At 35.8% G+C, this 14,279-nt stretch overlaps 3 protein-coding genes across 4 annotated transcripts; all 3 read right to left on the bottom strand.

Annotated features, from left to right (window-relative positions):
* Positions 1-809: 809 nt before the first annotated feature.
* LOC146915089 (disease resistance protein RGA2-like) lies at positions 810-4,662 on the bottom strand. The gene is made up of 3 exons (XM_085717657.1): positions 1,153-4,662; positions 956-1,038; positions 810-919 (listed from the first exon to the last, which is right to left on the bottom strand). Exons 1-2 carry the CDS (start codon positions 4,478-4,480, stop codon positions 965-967), a joined length of 3,402 nt encoding a protein of 1,133 aa, XP_085573783.1. The 5' UTR covers positions 4,481-4,662; the 3' UTR covers positions 810-919; positions 956-964.
* A 3,019-nt stretch (positions 4,663-7,681) lies between these two features.
* LOC146915088 (uncharacterized) lies at positions 7,682-7,984 on the bottom strand. Its single transcript, XM_085721235.1, has one exon. It carries the CDS (start codon positions 7,982-7,984, stop codon positions 7,682-7,684), a length of 303 nt encoding a protein of 100 aa, XP_085577361.1.
* Positions 7,985-11,052: 3,068 nt separating this feature from the next.
* Positions 11,053-14,122, bottom strand: LOC146915087 (uncharacterized). 2 transcript variants are annotated; one of them, XM_085717656.1, is made up of 3 exons: positions 13,928-14,122; positions 13,777-13,852; positions 11,053-13,541 (listed from the first exon to the last, which is right to left on the bottom strand). In XM_085717656.1, the coding sequence occupies exon 3, from the start codon at positions 13,403-13,405 to the stop codon at positions 11,159-11,161; it is 2,247 nt and encodes a 748-aa protein (XP_085573782.1). In that variant the 5' UTR covers positions 13,406-13,541; positions 13,777-13,852; positions 13,928-14,122; the 3' UTR covers positions 11,053-11,158. The 2 variants fall into 2 exon arrangements, with proteins under 2 accessions (XP_085573782.1, XP_085573781.1); XM_085717655.1 differs by lacking the exon at positions 13,777-13,852.
* Positions 14,123-14,279: the final 157 nt, after the last annotated feature.

Genomic DNA, 14,279 nt, shown 5'->3' with positions numbered 1-14,279 from the left:
AAGTGATATGTAGTTCTTTTAATTGTTTTGATGAATATGTAGCAAATATATATTTTGATGGAAAAACATAACTGATTGGAATTCTTTAATTGAAGATACTAATTTAATATTTCATAAATTTGAGAGACTGGCGTCCTTTAGAACTTCGAGGATTGATATCTTGTTAGCTTCTTCTCGCCACGTAGTTGCTGCTATTACCTTTCCGTGTTGATCACGAGTAACTGCACCTGTTTGTTCCAAGCAAATTTCTCTTTGGTTTTCGTTTTGCTTGTGAGAATTGCTGGTTGTGATTTTTTGTAATCTTCTTGTTTGCCCGATGATAATTATTATGACTGTTTGTAGCATTAGAAACTGCTTCGTTTATATAGACTGGAACTTCTGCATCGTGCAACTGCTGTTGAAGATCTAACTTTGACTCAAGATTAGTAAAAAAAAAAGACTCAGATTTAAAATTTAGAATGTCAAACAAAGATGCAAAGGAAGGGAATGAAGGAAGAAGTCTAAGGAACAATTAAAAACCCCATAAAGAAATTTCGTCGCTCATATAAATTGAACAGTTGGACTGTTGAAGAAATTCCATATCCAACTCAATCATAATATAATACCAAATCAAGTTAACTATCTGCCAAAGAAAATTCTAACCAAGAAACTAACAGAACTTAACAACTTCCACTTTTCTGTAGGCTATTAAAAACTGGTATCATTGATACAAAATCTGAAAAAGTGCGCACACATATTTGTAATTACAAGAATAAATAGGACACATCTTCAAAATGTAGTTGGAATTTCAGATTCATAACCAAACAACTGAAGCATAAAACATAGAAGTGTTTCCTTTAATAGGAAGGGAGGCATGATTAAGTCCTATTACGGTACTTAAGTTATTAAGTTGATGACCAAAGTTGTTCTGCATATATATAGGATGAGATTCTTACACAGAAAGATGAAGATATATGCTCTTCACTTAGAGAATATCAATCATCTGGTCAAATTCACTCGAGGTATGCTTCCCCATCTTCCATGTTGATATGATATTCTCTGCACCCATTGTTCAATATATATGCCAAAAATCATTGCACATTTGGTGAAAAGATCAACCAAACACAGTAGCGCAAAAAAGAGAAAGGGAGAAAAGGGAGTAAATTATATTACCACAAAATGTTGGTTTTGCATCAAATTTAGATTCCAATTCAACTTCAGGTATGTGAGCTATCTTATCCCAATCTTCTCCTATTCCTCTCTTGCATCGCTTCTCCAACATAGAGCAACTAACAATACTTAACCTTTGCAAGTTTCGGAGTTGCTGAAAGCTGTCTGGAAGTGACCTTAACTTCGGAAACCCACTGATTTTTAATCTTTGAAGAGAAGTCATGGCACCCAACCAGTCTGGCAAGGATGTCAGAGAAGGAAAATTAGTTAGAGACAAATTTTTCACCGAGAGGTTGCCTTCTATGCCATCTAGTATGTTGGCATTTTGTCCCGAGACTTTTAGTCGATGAAGGGAAGTTAGACTGTTCATGTTATGTGGAAAAATGAACCGTGGGCAGTCAATAATTTCAAGTCCCTCGAGACAAGTTAGGTGTCTTGTAACCTCAGACAGAGACTTAAATCCATGGCATGAATGAATGCACAAAGTCCGAAGAGAACCCAAACATTGCAACAAGTGCTCTGAAAATGACTCAATTTCATCACAACATTGAATGTGAAGAACTTCTAAGGTACTTAGAGTGCCGAGTTCATCAGGTAACTCCTTGAGTGTGGCAAAGTCTGATATGTAAAGTAACTTAAGATTATAAATATTATTACCAGCAATTCCTTGTGGGGACGAAGTCGCATATTCATTGCAATTGTTGTTAAAAATGGACTTCAATAACTCTTCATTTCCTCCGGTAACAAAAAGAAACTCAACAGATGGGAGGGACGACAATGCAAGTTTCGGGACACATTCTATACTTAAGAATGAAAGTTGGGGTAGCATCTCCACTCCTTCGGCTTCCAACACCCTCTCTAAATTTGGTAAGTTACGCAACGTCAATTTTTTCAATGACGTAAAAGCCTTCTCGGCTGCAGGTTCATATAAGCCATCTTCAATGTACTTTAAATTTCTCATTCCAGATAAAAAGAGAGTAGTTAAACATGGTAATTTACCAAGTGGGGGAAGTTGCTTGCAGTTTTTACAATCATAGAGAATAATACAAACTAAGCTTTTTAGAAGAGAAGTATTTCTCATCCAAGGAGGCAAATTTATTCCCTCGTAATCCTTCATCCCAAATCTCTTAAGACCTGAATGGGGCTCAAGAGCTTCCAGTACTTGCTCAGCATCAACACGTCTAACTTGTGAATTAGGATAATCACCCCATGACAAATATAAGTGATTTAAGTCTTTCTTTCCAATCAAATTAGCTTCTTTAGCATCCTCTTCGTTTGACACATTCTGAAGGCCTCTGATGTGTAGTTTTCCTCCTAATTGTAAGTTCTGCAGCTCAGATAAACGAAACCCAATTTCCGAGCAAACAATGAAAATGGTCAATGTTTTCAGACAAGTTAACTCCCTGATTTTAAATGGACTTGATACTAATGACTTACAATCTTTAATGATAAGATGTCTAAGGTCTTTCAATTGTGTCAATTTTTTTGGAAAACTAGAAAGAGAATCACAACGTTCAAGTTTTAAGGTTTGCAATTTCTGCAGCCTGCAAACAGATTCAGGCAAGGTTGTGATCTTACTTTCGTAAAGTTCCAAGTACCTCAAATGAATCATGTTCTTCAATCCTGAGAGTTGAAAAGAACTTGTACGTAAAGCTCGGAGAGGAGTGATCGATGGAAACACATATGAAATTTTGCAGGTTGGTTTGAACTCAAGGAAGGTTCGCAAGGATTCAACTTTTTTGAAGGGAATCATGTTGTAGTCAAATTTTCCTTTAGTATCAAAGCAACTTATATGGTGAGTTCTAATTGACAAGTCGGTCAAGCTTGAAACCTCAGAAGCCACACATTCTTCTCCCATAATGGACTGAGATAAATCATGGACTAAATCATGCATTTTGAATGTTATGTTACCTACCACATCTGATTTAACTTCTTGAAAAAATGATCTTTGGTATAATTCATTCCATACCTCATTACCAACATGCTCCATCTGTAAGTTTCCTCTAGATGTAACAAGTCCATTAGCCATCCAAAGTTGAATGAGACTTTCCTTCACCATTTGAAAATCCCTAGGAAAAACAGCACAAAAAGTAAAACATGGCCTCAAGGACAATTTCAAATTAAAGTAGCTTAGTTTCAAAGCACACATGATAGGGTTATCCTCAGATAAATTCCAAAGCTCATTTTCCTTTACAGAAAGCCATTGATGTTCCTCACTTTTAAAGCGCAAAAGGCTTCCCAAAACCTTGGCAGCAAGAGGTGAACCCACACATTTTCTCACTATCTCCTTGCCTATTGCTGCAAGCTCTGCACGCTCTTCCCCATTAGGTCCAAAAGCATGTAGTTTAAACAAAGACCAAATGTCTTCATCATATAAACCAACCAAATGATGAGCAGGGTGAGTTCCCATGATGGATGCAACAATCTCAAGTCGTGTTGTGACTAAAATTGATGACCCTTTCCTTGTAATGCCACATTGCAACAAAAACTTGAACTTGTCCCATTTAACACGGTCTTCATTCCACACATCATCTAGTACAAGTAAATACCTTTTGCTTTGCAAAACTTCTTGAACTTTTTTTTGCATCGATTCCAAAGACATGAGATTAGGATTTTGTCCTGTTTCAGATTCTATGATAGAATGTAGGATTTTCTTTATACTGAAATCATCGGAAACACAAACCCATATTTTCAAGTCAAAATGGGTGGTTACGCTTTCATCGTTGTAGATCAGCTGAGCAAGTGTTGTTTTTCCATATCCACCGTGGCCGACAATTGAATAGACAGAGAGATCTTCATTGTTACTTGCATCCCTTAGAAGATACTCAACAATTTGTTCTTTATCTTTGTCTCTTCCATATACATCAGATTCAGTGATGACAGAAGTAGTTTGGCGCCACTCCATATCTTCTGGTAGACGCTCCATGACTCCCACATGTAATCCAAACTTGATCCGGTCTTCAGCAATAACATCAATCTTTTTAGCAACCTCTTTCATCCTCTTTCCAATACCTCGGCGAGCCAAAATCTTCTTAGGATGGAAACGAGTGATCCATTTGTCGTCTCCATGTGCTTTGGATCTTATTCTTATCGAACATTCGTCTAATATATCATCAAGAATATGCGATGCATCAGTTAACTTCTGCAGCCAATCTTTTACAGCATGACTTGTTACTTGCTTCTCTTCAGCATCTTTGAGGACAGCCCGAATTGCAGTGAGATTACTAGATAGCTTCTCAGTCAATCCTCCAACACCCAAAAAGGTTGAAAGCTCCTGTCGAACAAACGATCCAAGGTTTTGAATCATGGTTCCAAGTAAAACATCAGCCATTTCGCAGGTATGAGAACAGAAACGAATCAAACTTTGTCTTGGAGATAACTTTTCTCGAGGAAGATATGCAATTCTGTTTTATGAAAGTGAGAAAATTCCAGCAAAGGGGAACAAATCCAAGGTTCAAATGCTAGAAATGATGAATCAGAGATATTCTTGTTTTGCAAAATGGTGATTCAAGCTAATGGAAGGGAAACCATGGTGGTAGCTGGATTTTGACTTTGAGAGGTTGGTGGTGGATAGTGTTAAAAATATAGTGTTCAGATAGTATACTAATACTGTGGTCTTCATTTAATTTAATGGTTAAGAATAAATTTAAGTTAATTGAAATCTTTCAATTAAATCCACCTAAATTATATGTTTTTAAAGATATCTCTCAATTAAAATAAGGGTCATGCTAACCGTTATCCTAGACACCGATTAAAGAAGCAAAAAAAAAAAAAAACAAGTTTTAACTAGAAAACAACACTTCTTACATTTTTGAAGAATTGATTATAGAGAAATGTTATTTGAACATCAATTTAATTGACAACCACATTGACAACCATGATTTTACAAAGAAAATTATGTATTTACACGAAAACCAAAGCAATAGAGAGAGAAAGTAAAAATATATTGTGAATATGAAAGAGAAAGTTGTCACAAAAGTTGTTAGAAAATGGTTGTACAAATATCATTTCTCTTGATTATATAAGTTCGAATGCAATATTTTTTTTTTGAAGAAAAGTTCAAATGCAATATTATAAGGTAAATATAAACACACCATAAAATGTCCTTCAAGTTCAACTAACTCTTGTTGATATATAAATATAAAGTAAATAATCATATTTACACTGTAAATATATTTCACTTTACTCTCTAAGTTACTTAGGATATAATATTATGTTGAATATTCATTCTGTAAATATATCATAGCTTAGCCAATTGAAAGTTATGTTGCTAACACATTTTTAAGGTGCCAATGCACGATTACAAGCTCATGAACACTAAGTGATATGTAGTTCTTTTATTGAATTTGATGAATATATAGCAAATATATATTTTGATGGAAAAACTTAATTGATCGAGATTCTTTAATTTAAGAGACTAATTTGATATTTCTTAAATTTGAGAGGTTGACGTACTTTACAACTTCAAGGATTGAAATATAAATTTACTCAAGTTTATTGAAATACTTGTTAGTATTGTTAGAATTTAATTCAGATTTTAATTTCTTGCAATCAATCAATCATCAAAACCAATTGTTGATCAAGATCAAACAACACACATTCTGATCTTGAGAAGTATCTTGTACACCGACACATATTGTACAACAGATGTGTCTTCGATGTGAAATTTCGGTGATACATAGAGCCGTTAATCGTGGCCCTCATTTATAAATGTTATTTATTTTTCACAACCAAAATATATCAATTGAAGAAAAAAGCGAAAAAACCATAACCTAGCAGACCAAGGTCCCTTTGACCATTTACAATGAAAAATGAAATATTGTGCTGTTAATTTTTCTGTTCGCTGAGAATTCATAGAACGTTTGTACAATAGAATGTGCATAACTTGAAAAGAGTGAATTGATGAATTTGACCTCTCGAAAATTCCAAAAGTAAGTATGCAATAACCATGGTTCTAGATTGCGAGTGCCCACGAACCTTATTACTGCATCAAAAGATGGGAAAATACGGCCGATGGGGCTACAATTGTGTTTGTGATGTCACTGCAAAGATCTCTAAAACCTTTATGTGTGATTTGATGATCCAAAACTTGAATGTTAATTCTAATTATAGAAGTATGATGATGATCCAAAAGATACTTTGATGTTTAAATAACAATCTTCATGACATTCATTAAATAACAAAACTGCAAATGCCAAATAGTAACCATGTAATCTCTAACTTTACCACATGATCTATTTTTTTTTTTGACGGACCACATGATCTAGCCATAACATAAGAATTAAGGGATCCGGATTCTCTCCAGCTTAATCTCTCCAGCCATCTCTCCTGCGCCATTTTCCACCGTTCGATCAATCCAACCGTTAAAATGAGAAAAATAAAAATAAAAATAAAAATAAAATATAATACAGAGCTATATTCAATTTTTTGACAATCAACAAAGCTATATTCAATTAATTATCCAGTGACCACGCACAACGACAACGAGATGGTGGCCTTTGCACGATGGTGGAAGGCGAGTTTTGACGATGACGGCGGCATGCCAGCAATCAGATCCTTATCCTTCTGTGGAGAAACAAATTATGCTAAGCGCATGCAAAATATCTTGCTCGTTAAAACAGAGAGCATTTCGTGTTGCAGGGAAAAAAACGCAGAAGGCTCTTTAATGATAAAACAACGACTTATTCTTCATCTTTTCCCTCTATTCAATTCAATTCAATTACAGATTTCTCAAAATTTCTATCATTTTAAGATTTTTTATTTAATCTAATCCATTGGTGGTGATAAACGGAGTTATTGTGGCATAAGTTTCTAAAAGGAAATTTTAAAGATATATGTTCTATGGAATATGGATACAAATTTGTGTGGCAAACTTTGAAAAATGAAAACACAGCCGTCATGGTACTCAAGGCAAAGGAAGAAGATCACGCCTTTTTTTTTTTTTTAGAGAAAGAACACACCTTTTGTTTCTCTCTCTTCTTTAAAATTGTTTTTTTTGTTTTTTTATTTACTTTGTCTCTCAGCCGTTGGATTATGGGCTGGAAGATGGCAGGACAGATAGAAGGTTGCTTTTCTGACAAGGAATACTTCCAATTGACACATGGAAATGACCTTAATGCCCCCATCGGTTGTTAATTGCCGCTGGTAAATACGCCGGTTGTTAACTGCCGCTGGTACCCAGCGGTTGTTAACTACCGCCGAAGCTGAATGTAGCGGTTGTTAACTGCCGCTACGTGCTTGCCCATTTTCCAGGAGTTCATTTCCATCTTCCTAACCAATTTTAACTTTCATTTTCATCTAAAATTTTTATCAAATAACCAATTGAAAATTCTTCTAAAATTTTCATCTAATAATACCTAAACATATTCATCCAATATTTAACAGGAACATGGTAAAATTAAAACGCAAGAAATAATATAAAACTAACAAACGTACGTATATGTCATATAAATAGGAAAATGTATCGAACATGTCATAATAACACATCATGATCATCATAGTCAAAAAAATACAAAAAAAATCCTAATACTAATCAGCCCTGCCTACCCTGCCTCTGCTGCCCCCTGCGCCGCCTGGAAATCTGATAAGTAAGGACGGGCTCAGTAGCACTAACTATCCGCAGGACCTCCTGGACAACCTCCTCTTTGGTCATCTCGCCATGCCTGGCCGCAATATCTTGGGCTATGTGAGCCACATCTCGGACGATGGTCAGTGTGTCAGGCATCTCCTTGGCATGCTCCTCCTCAATCAGCTGCTCCACATTCGCCGGCCTGGGAGGGGATCCCTCATTAGGTGGGAGAATGCGAGGGTGAGAGACTGTGGCATACCAAGCCATGTAGCCAGGAACATGATGTCATGGTGTCTGACACCCATCTACCCAACCACCTACTAACCATGCAGTAGTGTCCATCAACACGGTAGTCAGCATCTGTGTAGGCACCTGAGGGACAGCTGAAGGATGTCTGGGAATGTCCTGCACAAAGGTGAACTGCCTCTTCACCGCTCAGGCAAATGACGGTACACCCTCTCCTTCCCGCACATGAGCCATCCAGAGTAAGTGCACAACATCTGAAATGGGTGGACGTCTCTGCGATCACCATAGGTAGAAAACCTGACGTCATCCACCTCCATGCGATCCATGCGTGATCGGTAATGGTGCACACTCGTATGGCCTTTGGTAGTGAGCCATCTCCCAACACATGGTGTCCGCGGGTCCCAATCCGGGTTACGCCTCCTTGGGTAAGGACCTGGCAAATGCTCCAAAATCCATCCCTGCAACAAAATAAATAATAGTCTAACATTATAAATAATAGTCTAACAAAATAAATAATAGTCTAACAAAATAAATTATTCGAGTTAAATATTCAATAAATCTAAAACATTATAAAATAGTCTAACATGATAATAAAATTTATAAAATAAATTCATAAAGAAATTAAGATAAATATTACCATCAACTTACGCTACGTTATATTAATTAATTAAACAACTTACGTTACGTTATATTAATTAATTAAATCACTTACGCTACGTTATATTAATTAATTAAACAACTTACGCTACCTAATTTTAATTAATTAAATCACTTACGCTACGTTATATTAATTAATTAAACAACTTACGCTACGTTATATTAATTAATTAAACAACTTACGCTACATTATATTAATTAATTAAATCACTTACGCTACGTTATATTAATTAATTAAACAACTTACGCTACCTAATTTTAATTAATTAAATCACTTACGCTACGTTATATTAATTAATTAAACAACTTAAGCTACATTATATTAATTAATTAAATCACTTACACTACGTTATATTAATTAATTAAACATTTAAAGAATTTTAAACAATTTAAACACTTACATTATTGTGGTTCACCCAAAGAGGGTTCGCCACGTGTCTCGCGTAGTCGGACAACAATGCCAAGGTCTGAGGTCCTCCAGGAAAGGGAGCTTCTCCAGCAGGATAGGGTGGTATCCGCCGAGCACGACCACCTCGTCGTGGCCGAGGCTGACGCTCAGGCTCACCCTCGGGAATAACATTATGTGCCTCCATATAATCTGCCACTACATCCTCTGGCACCCGCTCATCATCTCCCATCTCCTCATCCTGTGCCTCGGCCTCCGGCGGCGGCTGATAAAACATCCTCTCCTCCTCCATCCGATCATATCCAGCAAAACCCTCATCCGCATACCCAGCATAATCATGCGCTGGTGTCGGATCAACCACCTGGGAGGAGTCATCCACATGTGCCTGTGACTGTGAGCCCTCTCCATGAATCCTCGGGTCCCTGCGCTTCCGAGGCTTAGGGACATACGGGTCATCAGCCCTCCTTTCTCTCCGAGCACTAGCGGTACTCGTCTCTTTACCTCTCCGCATCCTATCCTCTCTAATAACCCGCTGCTGCTCATCCGTATCCCTAGCCATATCTGTACAAAACAAATTTTAAAAAACATATATTAATATTAGTTCTATCAATTTAGAGAATGCATGTACTTCAAAGAAAATTTACAAGTACACATACACATATTTTAAAACATCTCATATTTACACATACACATAGTTAATAATATATTGAATCCGTAACAGAACATTGTACATATACATGCATTACTCAGAGTAGTTTTAAGTTCTTTATAAAAATAACTAATAACCAACACTAATAACCAACACTTACGCTAATCTCAATTCATAGCCAACTCATAAACAACTCATAACCAACACCAATACTAATCGCAATTCATAACCATAATACCAGATACATATATACATTATTAAATTTAACATATTTGGAAGAAAAAAAATCACAAAAAAAGCAAGATTATTTCACTTAGGCATTTCATCAAACACCATAAGTGCATTTTAAAATACTAGCACAATTAGTGTTATTTCAACATCAAATTCAACTACATTGAACATAAACCTACTCTAAACAACAATGCCATCATAACCAAGCCTAAACAACATCTAATTCTATCATAATTTCCAATTTTCATACCTAACCTAAACCTAACCTAAACCCTAAACATTTTGCTAAAATTATGAAAACTAACAATCTAAACAGCCTACATTACATGTAAATAGGAAGAAAGGTACTTACTTGTTAATTACTTGAAGAGATTTGCCTCAAATCCATGCAATTGAAGTTGGGGTGAAGTTGGTTTTGGGTTGGTTTTGTGTTGTTTTGAAGTTGAACCAGAAACTGGAAGCTGTTTGCGTTCTTAACATACAGAACTTAGCGGTTGTTAACAACCGCTGACACTCAGCGGTAGTTAACAACCGGCGTGTTTACCAGCGGTTGTTAATACCGCCAGGGGTATTAAGGTCATTTCCATGTGTCAATTGGAAGTATTCCTTGTCAAAAAAGAAACTCTCGGACAGATATGGTGCAGGAGGTGATCCAATTCCAGAATTAAGAAAGGAACAGAAAAAAGATTATTTTTTTTTGAGGGAAGAAAAAAGAATTATTCTCAGGATATAAATTGAGGTGAAGCACACGTCATGTAATTAATTCATTCACTTCTAAATGTCAACAACATTAAATCATTAGGTTAAAACCCTACACTCATTAATGGAGTTATGAAGAAAATGTTACTGATAGAATAAGCCAAATTTGCTTAAAAAATATCTAAAATATTCTTAATCATGTTGAAAATTCATAGCTACCTACGAGTTTGGTTGGGTACCGTAACCAAAATTAGATAAACGGTACATACCCAATCAAACTCCATATGTATCAAAGTGTTCACCACTTAGGGTTTATTCTAAGTATGACACCAGGAACGATATCTTCCGAATCATGGACATCTGGATTGGAGAACAAGATAGATTGATCATCACACTTCTCCGCTATACTAAGGGACGGACCCAGGAATTTTTAGGAGTGTAGGCCAATAGAGAGACATCACCAAAATATATTCAACAAAAAACAAGTACAAAAAAGGAGGGGGACTAGGCCAAGACCTCGCCAAGAAGAAACAAACCAAAGCTTACATATAGATCATAATTTTCCTCTACGGTTGTTCATATTTTGGAAACGTTGAATAATTTTCTCATTTTCAATGCCAACTAAAATATCACCCTCAATATAAGTAACCAAACAATTATTTAACCATTCGTCTCCCATGCGATTTCGCATCCGATTCTTGATAATACTCATAGCAGAGAAAGTTCTTTCAGCACTGGCGGTTGCAACAGGTAATATCAAAGACAACTTTAAAAGCAAATATACCAATGGATACATTCCGGTCTCCACCAGCTTTAAAGAAAGATCACCAATCCCCTCTAATTCTAAAAAATCACTATCAGAGCATACATCTACAAAATAGGTATCAAGCTCATCATCTAGTGCCAATAATTCCACTGGAGAAAATTCTAACGGGTAAAATTGAGCTAAACGATTCAACCTCTCCTTATCAAATGCTGAAAAGGAATCTCTCGGGCTTAAACAAGCTATACAAAGTAGCAATTCTGTACTCACTTCCGTAAAACGATTATTCAACTCTTGAAGTTGGCGATCAATCACTTCATAGAACACTTGAACTTGAAAGCGATGTAAATTAGAGACTTTTGGCAAGTTGCGCTTTGACTTTTTGTATGTTATATAGGCATCATCCATATTTAGAATGACAACATCATGTTGTTCACAAAATAATGAAACCTCATTGAGCAAAGAATCCCAACCATCATCCCTTATAGCTTGTAACCTTTGTTTAGACATTTTGACTAATTTCATTGCATTTACAATATCTTGATAACTTCTTTGTAATGCTTGAGATAAGTGATGAGTAATCCCTAAAACTTTTTTCATCAAGTGCAAGATGAAAATAAATTCAAAAGATTGCATATACTTCATTAAAAGCACTGCATCTCCTTGTTGCTCTAAACTTGGTCCATCATCCTCAATCATGTCGAGCACATCAATTATGGAAGGGAATAGAGAAACTATACTAAGTAAGGTACCATAATGTGAGCTCCATCTAGTATCTCCCACCTTCTTAATTGTAGATTCTTGATTCTTGCCACGTCCATTAGAGATGTCTCCTTGTTGCAATGCTTTTTCCACCCTTGCAATTTGACTTTTACGAAGAAAATCTTGACGCTTAGATGATCCTCCAACAACATTAGACAAACTAGCAACGAAATTAAAAAATGATGCAATTTCAGTATGCTTTTTCGCTAATGTCACCAGAGCTAATTGAAGTTGATGGGCGAAACAATGAATGTAGAACGCAGAACAATTCTCTTTCAATATCAAGCTTATGAGGCCATTATATTTACCTTTCATGTTGCTTGCTCCATCATAGCCTTGTCCACGAACTCTGGACAAACTTAACCCATGTTTTGCTAATAATGATTCCAAAGAAGATTTCAATAATAGAGCACTTGTATTGGTAACACGAACAATACCAAGAAAACGCTCAATAACTTGCCCTTTCTTATTAACATAACGTAAAACCACAACCATTTGCTCCTTAACTGAGACATCCCGAGATTCATCAATCAAAATAGCAAACAAATCATCTCCGAGATCATCAAGTATAGCTTTAGTGGTTTCCTTAGCAGCAGCTTCAACAATATCTTTTTGAATTTTAGGAGCTGTTAACTTTAAATTTCCACGAGCTTTCTTCCAAACTTTATAAATAATTTCATTGTGGTTAACAAGAAAATCCAAAAGTTCAAGAAAATTACCCTTGTTGCTTGATGACAACGCCTCATCATTACCACGGAAAGCTACACCTTGGCGTAATAAAAACCTAATGCAATCAAGTACGGCAGTCAAATGAATTCGGTATTCCTCTCTAACTTGATGGGACTGTTTGCACAAGACACCTTCAATATGTTGCTTTTCTTTCATTAGAGCTTGACAATTTAACCATGCTTGATTATGAAAGCTATTTGAACTTCCCACATGAACTCTAAACCTGTCACTATTTTTCCAGTTTGTAAAACCTTGTGTTATAAAGGCATCACCACTTCCTTTATGTTCTTCAACATCTGATCTCATAAGATAACAATATAAGCAATATGTTGCATCCTCCATTTGACTATATTCCAACCAATTGCCAAATTTTGAATACCAATCCGGATTAAACTTACGAAAGTGCTCCCCACATTTTCTTAGTGGAAAATTCATCTCTTTTGGTTGACAAGGACCCTTTTGCAAATAATATCTCCTAATTTCTTCTCTATCACTTGGATGATAATCTGCCATTTTTGGCCTTAAACCAGGATCACTAGGAAGCATTTCCAAATCAAATTCCAAAAACTTTTTTTCCAAGGATGGACCCAATTTTATACTTCTACATTCATCAAGTGCTCGATGACGATTCCTCCGAAGGGGAAGGTGGCTTCCTTTTGTAAAACGTTTCCATTGCTAACTACTGCAAATAGAAACAAGAAACTCAAATAAGCAAAAGCACTACCAAAACTTTTGTATATAAAATATTTATCCTTATATTAACTAATAATCCATTGTTTTAAAGCAATAAAGTTTGCTCCTGTAACTAAAATTACACGCACAACACATGACATGAACTAATACAAAAACCCCTATTTAACAACCAATACATTACATTTAACATAAACATTATAACCTAAAATTTCACAATAACTTACTTTAGTGATTAATAGAGGTTATAAAGATTCTATTCAACAACCCAGAAAGACCAATCAAAAGAGGGATTAACAAAACCTAGAAACAAAGGTTGAGCAATAGGGATTTCCAATTTCAATTTCTAAAAAGAGATAAAATGAGAAGAGCTTGTACCTATGTCTTTGAAACCATGTGGATTATGTTGTGTTCAAGGAGATCGATGCAGTAGCTAGCAAGAGATGCAGTAGCAAGCAAGAGATAAAATGAGGGTTTTTTCTTCTCTATGTCGTGTGCTTTTGTTTCAATTTGGGATTTGGAAATTGTAAGTGTGGGCCACTATTCTTGTTGACTACACTTCCATTGAATTATTAGGAGAATATGGGGTATTTTTTTTAAAAAAAAAATTAAGTAGTGAGGGCCCAGGCCCACAGTATCATACACGTGGGTCCGTCCCTGGCTATACTATACTCCCTCCGTCCCGGAATAACTGACCCATTTTCTAAATAAAGTGTCCCAAAATAACTGA

Source organism: Medicago sativa, chromosome 6, assembly GCF_051527215.1.
Source record: "Medicago sativa cultivar Bolivia chromosome 6, Bolivia_mono, whole genome shotgun sequence".
Classification (NCBI taxonomy): domain Eukaryota; kingdom Viridiplantae; phylum Streptophyta; class Magnoliopsida; order Fabales; family Fabaceae; genus Medicago; species Medicago sativa.
The sequence above is the reverse complement of the archived record's forward strand: the minus strand, read 5'-3'. Positions and strand labels throughout refer to the sequence as shown.

Bases quoted from the DNA above. Each gene is read 5' to 3' on its own strand.
- LOC146915089 (XM_085717657.1), bottom strand. From the start codon at position 4,480: ATGGCTGATGTTTTACTTGGAACCATGATTCAAAACCTTGGATCGTTT. The intron at 1,039-1,152 runs GTAATATAATTT...CAATGGGTGCAG, and splicing joins TGCAAAACCAACATTTTGTG to AGAATATCATATCAACATGG.
- LOC146915088 (XM_085721235.1), bottom strand. From the start codon at position 7,984: ATGGCTTGGTATGCCACAGTCTCTCACCCTCGCATTCTCCCACCTAAT.
- LOC146915087 (XM_085717656.1), bottom strand. From the start codon at position 13,405: ATGCTTCCTAGTGATCCTGGTTTAAGGCCAAAAATGGCAGATTATCAT.